The 9,425-nt window shown below is 31.7% G+C and overlaps 1 protein-coding gene across 1 annotated transcript in view; it reads right to left on the bottom strand.

The window, feature by feature from the left end:
* Positions 1-6: 6 nt before the first annotated feature.
* The window catches only part of LOC106677182 (non-lysosomal glucosylceramidase), a 46,504-nt gene continuing 37,085 nt past the window's right edge, over positions 7-9,425 (bottom strand). The window contains exons 13-16 of the mRNA XM_014414936.2: positions 6,889-7,031; positions 3,389-3,495; positions 1,835-2,026; positions 7-960 (exon numbers count right to left, since the gene is read on the bottom strand). Coding sequence (XP_014270422.1) covers positions 781-960; positions 1,835-2,026; positions 3,389-3,495; positions 6,889-7,031 — 622 coding nt within the window. The 3' untranslated portion in view covers positions 7-780. The remainder of the gene's footprint in view (positions 961-1,834; positions 2,027-3,388; positions 3,496-6,888; positions 7,032-9,425) is intronic.

Below are 9,425 nucleotides of genomic sequence, written 5' to 3'. Positions count from 1 at the left end.
CTTAAGTGTACTTATATTAATTACTTTATTATTAATTTTCTATTATATTTTACACTTTTCTGTATCCCCACTCATTTGTTGGTATATTTTGTTTCTTAATTACTTACACATTTTACACATCACACATTTTCTTAATCACTTACACATACTTATTTTATACTTTACTTTTCCTTTGTTTTTCTATCTGTTTTTTTTTTTTTTAAATATTTCTTCTCCCCCTATTATGTATATTACCATTTATTGTTCACCTAATTTAAATACTTTTTTACTATGTTTACTTTACAAATTATTTTCGTTATTGTGGCATAACTGCCGTCCTCAGTCCTCCCAATACCAACGGTCACTTTGTTTTTATTTACACGTTGTTGTATTGACGAAGCCCTGGAACGTGGGGCAAAACGTTGGCTCAATAAAATAGTATAATTATCTACTATTAGAGTTTTTTTGACCGCACCCGGACCATATTCCATTCATCTATACACACGGTCAATCAATAATCTTCAAGTAAGAAAAAAACATGTTTGAAGTACTTTTGTAATGGAATTTCGTATCCATTTCATTTGATTTTTAAACATCCTAAGTCCTGTCTTTCTTTAATTCTTATTAAAATAACACACATGTGCTGATGAGACATTGAGAAGAAATTAAGAGATAATTTCGGAATCCCTTTTAATACTCAGAAATAGTAATTTGTGACTGTAACTTTAAATTAATTTACACCAATTGTGATGCATAAAACGAGTAATTTTATTTGGCATATCATGTTTATTAAATTTGTTTTTATTTGGTAGATTCAATAGCCATTTGCATTGACCAAACACTTAAAGCCCTCATGTAGCTTATAGCCCTAAAAGAGTTAGTTTCATACAGAGCTTCAGGAGTAGCAAAAGCAAGCCCTGACTTGTTGTAAACAGTATCATATAAACCCTCAGCAGTTTTAAATCCTTGTTCAATAAACCCCTAGAAATAAATAAATATTTCAATATTTTTGAAGAATAAAAAATAAATATATTTCAGTGCAGAAAAGAAAAAAATAATGCTGAAACTGGATATTTTTATTTAAGTTTAATTCTTATGATAAAAATATTTTATTTATCAATAGTATTTTAATTTGACAAAATAATTTACAAAACATAATTTATGAATAACTACAACTAATGTTGTAATTTGTAGGAGACCAAGTGATTATTTGTAATTTTCCATGTATTGTAAATTCTTAATATTAATTAAATGAATGGTCCAAACACACATAGAAAATAAAATATGTTTATCATTTTAGAAAGGGAAAATTAGGCCTCCTTTGATAAATAATTTGTTTTCTTTTATTTTTGTACAATATAAATTACTAATTAAATAAACATTTAATAACTTGCTGAACTCACAAAACACACTGGCTAAACATATAAAATAGGCAACCAAATATCAAACTGAAGAAGAGGCATTAGAACTAGAGAATAGGTGGAATATTTTAGAAAGAATATGAAAGAAAAAAAAAGGAAAGCTGATTTCCTACCATCTTCCTCACATAGAAATGTGAAAAGGGATGATAAGAGTATTTTTAGAAAATATAAGATGTTTACATAACTTAGAGGAAGAAAATAAAAACAACATACTGAGGGGCTGGAATGCATTGTTTTTAAACAAATCTAAGAGATTTTTTTCAGGACTGCTATGTATAAATAATCAGGATATACAAATTTACTGAAATACAAAATATTGGTTAACATCTATTAAAAAAATGAAACCTCATTCATACTTTAAAAATATGATATTTTTCTAAACTGTGTTAGTAACCAAAATAATACTAAATTATTAAAAACACTAAAAATTATACCTCATAAATTAATAGTGATGCGAGAGCATAAGTGACCCCAGTCCAAACTTCCTCACTTTGTACAGCAGATCTATCAATTTTACCATCAGGGAACATACCATTTACAGCTCCTTGGGAGCCACCAAAATAACAACAAACATTTTTTTCATAAATATATTGTAGTGACTGTTGTACATAAGTTGGATTGAAAACCTAAGGACATAGTAAACAATGCATTTTTATAAATGAAACTGATGATGATTCAATACACACAAATAAAAGAAAATAAGAAAAAAAAAGAAGTTAAAATAACTACAACATACAATCTATCAACCTCAAGTGTGTAATAATTTTTAATCTATAATATAGGCATCAATTCAAGTTTTTAAATCAAAGTAATATTTATTTCATGCTTTAATAATGTATCTAACTAATGATATATGAAAATTGGATTAAAAAAAAAACCAACTACTGAATTAATGAACCTCTATACAGTTTTTCAGGAGGGAATTGAAATCTTAAAATATTCAACTTAGCCTCAAAAGATTAGTTGATCTAGCACATTGATAAGAAAAGGAATAACACACTTTTTTTTTTTTAAACTAAAAATACGTGATCTGAACTGTTACCATGTGGTTCTTACTCCGCAGCTCATACAGAGTTCAATAATAGTGACATTAATCCTGACTTTACTGTAGCATATTTCAAAGTTCATGATGTTTGTATCTTATATTAAAACATGTTCTATATTGCTGCTGTAAAAAATTTCAGTTTTGTTCACAATGTCATTATAAACCATAATAGTATATAATAAGTATGTACATACATAAGTACAAAGTTAATTTGTTTTTGGTTTCCTTCAACAAAAAAATTTTATTTATCAAATTGATTTTTTTAATTATATACATTTATTTACTTATGTATTCTTTTATTAACACTTCCAATAACATTTTTTACATGTTCATAAATTTTTTTTACATAGTTTTAGATTGTTTCATGTTGTCTAAATGTTGTAGAAAATATGATGATATACAATAACTTTCTAGAGTCCTTACTCAGTAATTCAGTTAAAAAAACCCACAAAACATTCATGTATCATGTATCAGCTGATTGCATACATACAGATTCAGTGTCATATGCAGGTGATGCCAATGTTTTGTCATGGTTGAAAAACAGACGAAAAATATTTTAAAAAAAAAATCGTGCTTTCAAGTGGTATTCCAGGGGAGCCTCCTAAAAGCTCTAAGTGTTACAAAAAATTGTTTTTATTTCCATTATTAACCTTCTCATTTTTGTTGTTATCTAGCTACTATGAACTTCAATAAAGGAACTACTGATTTTCTGGTCTCTTTAAGTTTGTTGTAATGAGATTTTACTTAAAAAATATAAATGAAAAAAGAATCCTTGATCAATTAGCAATTGATTCTCTTCAAAAATATGATCCCACCATAATTTTTGGATAATCATATGTGTAGTAGGGAAAACAAAAACTTTGCAACATAAAATAATTTAATTAATCATTTTCTTACCGCATTTTAAGTTTTTTGTGATAATACTTAGTGTATTTGAACTCACATTCTGTTCAATGTTGCAACAATGAAGCCACCATAAGCCACATAACTGATCAGCCATTATACTGGTTGAGTGCGCACCTCCAGAACTATCAAAATTATAATAGACGCCTGTAAAAAATATAGTACAGATAAGAATATGGACATGGTTTTAAATCCCTTTGTAATAGAAAAGGCCTATAAAATTAGTGCAGCTTTTCTAGTAATTATATTGGGGTATATGGTGTTTACCCAGGAATGGACCCAAGAATGTTTGTGAAAAAAAATTCACCTTCCAGGGGTGGGGGCAGACACACCATGGTTGGATCCGCTAGTGGTTTAGCCACACATAATATCTCATAATCTTAATTTTATATTTATAAACCATACATACCTGGTAAAACAATTTGAGTAATAAACATAAACACAGCAACTGGCAATCACACTGTGTTTGGAGTGAATACATTTTCAAGGATCCCCCTGATGACTACTTCAATTCATCATTTCATTTTTTACAACCAAATATTAGTTATTCATGCACACATATATGTCATGGGTTTCGTGCCATTTGTGACTGAGGTCGACACGATGCTGGTTTGATTCCGGCCTGGGGGTGGGAGGGGGTTGACTTCTATTTCATAGTGGTCTCACAGAATGAAAACTTGACCCTTCCACTATGATTAGAATAGGTTGGTCACCTGTAGATAACCCTCCCCCATATACTAGAAATGACCAGGCAGGGGATAATCCAAAGAAAAAAAAAACATTGATGTTGATGCAAGGAAGCAAATGGCTAACAATGGAAGAAAGGCGAAGTGGGTCATCTGGGCCCCAAGGGTGCTCACTCCACTTTGTAACAGATCTCTCTCAATGTGGCCTTTGCAGCTTCCTTAATTTTATAATATCCTTCTATTAGGGAGGAATTTTGCGATGTCTTCTTCAGTTGGAGAAGTAAGTAATGAATAATATCTAAAAGAATGTTGAATTATATCATGTGTTTCATAATATAAAATATTTTGGTGTATAGATTAATATAACTTTGGAAAATTAACAGGATATTAATAATATAGCTTCTAAAATAGCAAGAACATTAAATAATTTAATTTTTAACCCCCCTCCCCCACCCAAAAAAAAGTAGTATTAAATAAAAATGAAGCAAATTTCAAGTATATTAGGAATTATAAACCCAAATAAAATGTTTATTACCTTTTAATTAATATTTATATTTTTTAAGAAAATTAATAGTAAAAAAAGTTAATAAAATTCTAACTCATATAAATACTTTTGTAACATGAGTTATACAATTAACATAATAAATTTGAACTATATCGTATTTATCAAGCAACAAGTTTTATTAATGGTAGTACAGCACACCCTGAATGAGTTCATCATTCCACACTATTAGTTTTCCACAATCACAGTCAATTTGAGAGACTGGATTTTAAGTTTGGTGTGATGGAGTTTAAGTTTGATGGAATTCTAGCCACTCCCCATAAGTCAAAAAAATTCACACAGGATTTCACACTCAGTGTAAAGTGATTGAGACTGAAGCAGCCCTTAAGCAGTCAACATTTACTGATGAAAATACTGTGGTACTTCAGGTTGGTAGATTTTAGTAAAAAAGTTGCTGTCACATCGCAGGGATATACCCACCTTGAACCTGTATTTCAATTTCTCACAGCATTTCGTTTTTGAGCTAGGCTGGAAAACACACACACACACACACACACACACATATCATTTTGCAAAACTTGGTTATTTGGACTCAGGGGACATCAAAATGTGTATTTCCATTGAAAACTTAAATTCACAATTTTGCACAATCGCAATAATTTCCCTGACTATATATTCCTTATATATGTATGTGAAAGTAAAAATAATCCTAAATATAATTAACAAACAGCATTTCTGCAACTCCTTGCAGAAAAAAAACAAAATTTTGATACTCAGGAGGTTACAATACTGAATAAAGAAAAGAATATTTAAAAAAAAAACTATTAGAAGTAATACCAATAACTGAATCAAAATATTGCAATAAATTATAAAACAGACACAGAAAATATTAATATAACAAATATTATGCTCCTAAGTTGAATAAATAATTGAACTACTTCTTCATTTTGAAAATGAAAAATAGTTTAATATAAAATCCAATAGAGTGCTCTGATAAACAATACAAATCTCATTTTAAACCAAATAAGGTTAGTTGAGGAGTGAAATATGTGTTTGTGAGTAAAAAGTGATATACTCTTACCGTTGTTCAGGAGATAATTAATAAATTAAAATAATAAGTTTTTTATTTTTATATGTAAAAAAAATTGGACTTAATATGGTCATCATTTTTCCCTTTAATTATTATTGTATAAAAAAAAGAAGAAAATATCAAATAGATTTAAAACAAAAAATGAATCAGATAACAAAAAATCTTATGCAGAATGAATAAAGAATATCAATAAAGTCATAGAAGCTAATTTTTCAAAAAAGAAAACTCGTAGTTAGGATGAATTGAACAGAAATATAATTCTACAAACATTATGATACCAGTTCAGCGACCAGTTTCCATTTTCTCATTATTTTTTATTCCTAGAGAACAAAAGATCGTTTTGTACGAGCCAAATCCATTTCAGATCATAAATAAATGTCTAATGCGAAAGAATGTTGGACGCTCGAGACTGCCCTGTAAATGACGGAAAATATTGAGAAACCCTTACCCTTGTTTATGTCAGATGTGTCATGATGATTATCATCACAAAATTAAAGAAAATTGCCCAAAAAGAAATATTGCCCTGGTTTTCAGATTAAGAGTTGAAGAGCTTCTTCACATTTATGTTTAAAATAGAAGTAGTATTACACTTGAAGGTCATGTAGAGCCGACTGAAGAGAAACTAGGTTAGGTGTTAGTAGATGGCATCATGAATCACCTCCTAATTTGGACTAAAGCCGAAAGGGCTCTCAGCAAAAGAATTTCAAATGTATAAGTCTCTGGCCTCTATAGGTACTAAGTAATAAAGAAAACTCATACAGGGTCAGTACTACTGTCAGTTTCTTCACTCCTACCCAAGATAGTATTGATATATAATAAAATAATTCATATAATATATAATGAATGATTTACTGAAGTGCCAGTCCTCGGTACTGGACTCCATTCCATCAGTACCTACCATAGCCAATTAATAATACTGTCCTAATTGTTATTACTTTAATAATACTGTCAGTAATATTGACCATGTAAGGGCTGCTTGAGTGGCATAGTCAAGAGATGCTAAGATCATAGAACACACAAACCGCCTACAACACTCTCACATACACAGATTAAACTATAAGAAAATATGAATGAATAAATAATTACTTAGAAATAAAGTTTAATATGAGGAAACCAATCAATCAAAAAATTATTTTTGAAAACATTAAAATAGTTGAATACTACATTCTATAATTGTATGGGCATTGATGACCTCAGGGTTTTACGCCCTAAAGCCCCAGCCAACAACAACTACATTCTAGAGAAATATTTAAATTTATTACCATTCCAAAGTTTTTTTTCAAAAGAATGCTTTCCTTTTGTAAGAGTATCAGATAGCTCATTAGCTATGTCATGTTCTCCAATCATATTTGCCATGGTAATTGTAACATTCAATGCAGCCAGCCATAAGCTCCCACAATAAGCACTAAAATATATATATAAAGTAATCAATAAATTAAAAAAAAAAACATTAATATTTGGAATTTAATTTGTTTTTTAGGTTTATATAATTTTAATTAAGAGAGAATTCAATTTTTTTTTGTTAATTAACCTGCGCTAATAAAAAAAAACAAGAAAGGATCTGATAACACATGGTAATGACTAAAAGAGTAGTATGTTTAAATGAGAGATACTGTTATCAGAGTAGTATCTCATAGAAATTAAATTGTATAGAGTAGAGCAATGCATGTAGACAAACATTCATCCCATTTAATAGCACTTTAATATAAGTATTTTAATTTATATAATTCATTTCCACATATTGAGGTGCCTCTATACGTTCACAAAAAATTGTCAAATTAGTGCATGTCCAAGCATGTGGATGGGTTATTCGGATTGATTGGTACAAGGTGGTCTGAATTTGTGGCTGACCCATCAAGTGTCAGTTTTTGTCAGAGTGTGGTCCCCCCTCTGCCGACATTCCCTTCAGATGTCTCTCATCTTCCTCTCTCCAGTTCCTCGCCTCCATCTGCCTTTGTTCCTTTGTTTCCATTCTGTTCCCTTGACAACCTTGGTTCCGTGGCTCCTCAGCTTCTCCTTCAGTTTCCGACGTTCCCAATGCTTCCTTGGGTTCTCCTGATGATCTACTCAACCTTCGGTAGCTTTTCCGTATCTGTTGGGTGTTGATCTCCATTGGTTCGTCTCGATCCACATCTCTTCTTTGGTATATGTTGGGCACTGATTGGCTATGTGCTCCTCATTTCCACATTCAAAACACCTTGTGCGTAGACACTGGGCCACTAAATATTCTACTCTCGTGCAACCATGGCACTTGTGTTCCTCCTGCCGACCATTGTTTCTGGGTTTAGCTTGCCCCCTTTTATTTTCATGGTTACTAGCTCTCTCTCTTCTACCATCTCCATGTTTCTCCTTCTCCAAGGATCGGGCATATTTCTTGGCTGCTGATATTCTATCCGGGTCTACCCCTGCACTTCTACTTCCATTCAGGCCTCCACCTCTCTTGCACTTGTATGTATGAGACTTAAGCAATTTCGACAAACGAGCGCTCTCTCGGAAATCCCTCTTTCTTCCCCAGCTCTTTTGCCAACTGAATTTTTAGTACCATGGACAGGAATTGCATTTGACCCTGTACCTGGATTGTTTCTATCATCTCACTGACTTTATCTGCGATTCTGTTGTAGTGTGCCAGGAGTTCCGCAGGATACTGCCCACTAGACTGTCTTGATTTCTTCGTTTTCCCTGATCATCATGAATATGTCATCCTGTGGGACCCACCGTCCTCCTCCAAATGCCTTCTTTAATCTTTCCTTGATAACTCTTCAAGGGTTCTTTTCATCCGCTTGAATCTGATTGAGGATGTTTCTCTTCACTCTGCAAACGACCACTGCTTTTAATGCCTCCGTATCTACACTATCGAGTAGATTTTTTATAGACTTCGCATCTATTCGGCTTATTAGTCAGTTATCCCTGTATGAAGTGCGCCTTCAACTCAATGCCAGGCACTCCTTCACTTTTGAATTGCAAGTTAAATTTGTAGTGGAATGTATAAATAAAAAATGAAATAAAGTGACCTTACTCTCTTAATGGTGATGTCCTTACTCACTCATAATTTTTAGCAGAATAAAGGTAAAGAAAAAAAAAACAGCCTCTGGCCAAGGCTTACTAGCGAATGTGAGTGCTTTTGTTTTCTCAGCCACATGGGGCATTGGTGTTAAGATAAGGCATATGATTGTGGTTGTTTTAAGTCTTCTGTTTGAACGGAAAAAACCCCTTTTATGAAATGGCTCAGTTCTCCCATTTCCCTGGTAAACCATTCGAGGTCAGAAACGGCCTTCCTTAAGTCTTGGGCGGTTGCCGTACATACTTTTATCCACTCTAATGTTCTGGTGTGAGCTTCAGCAATAGACTTCTTGTAGTGGAGGAATTCCCTCTGCGGGAGGTGCGTTTTTGACCAGGTTTTGATTCAAAGCTTCCAGGTTCAAAACTCCTTGTTTAATGATTCCATTGCCATTAGCAGCCATTATTTACAAAAAAAAAATTAAAGATGATAAAACAAAAAAAAAAAAATTCTTCAAAGAAAAAATTATCTAAAGTTTCCGGGTTTCGGCACCAGTTAAAAATTTGCTAAAACAAAGACTTAAAAAGAGAAAATGTGAGAGAAATGAACAACTTGGTTGCTACTCAAACACTGACTTTTATTGAGTCCAGCTCATCTGTATATACATTTTAATCAGCTGATATCACTTTACTCAGCTGACATTGAAGTAACAGCTGACTCAGGCCATAACTTACATACATACATACATACATACATACATACATACATATATATATATACATACATACATACATATATATA

The sequence above is a fragment of the Halyomorpha halys genome, unplaced genomic scaffold (genome assembly GCF_000696795.3).
Source record: "Halyomorpha halys isolate HHAL.00 unplaced genomic scaffold, Hhal_1.1 Scaffold90.1, whole genome shotgun sequence".
NCBI classification, from domain to species: domain Eukaryota; kingdom Metazoa; phylum Arthropoda; class Insecta; order Hemiptera; family Pentatomidae; genus Halyomorpha; species Halyomorpha halys.
The sequence above is the reverse complement of the archived record's forward strand: the minus strand, read 5'-3'. Positions and strand labels throughout refer to the sequence as shown.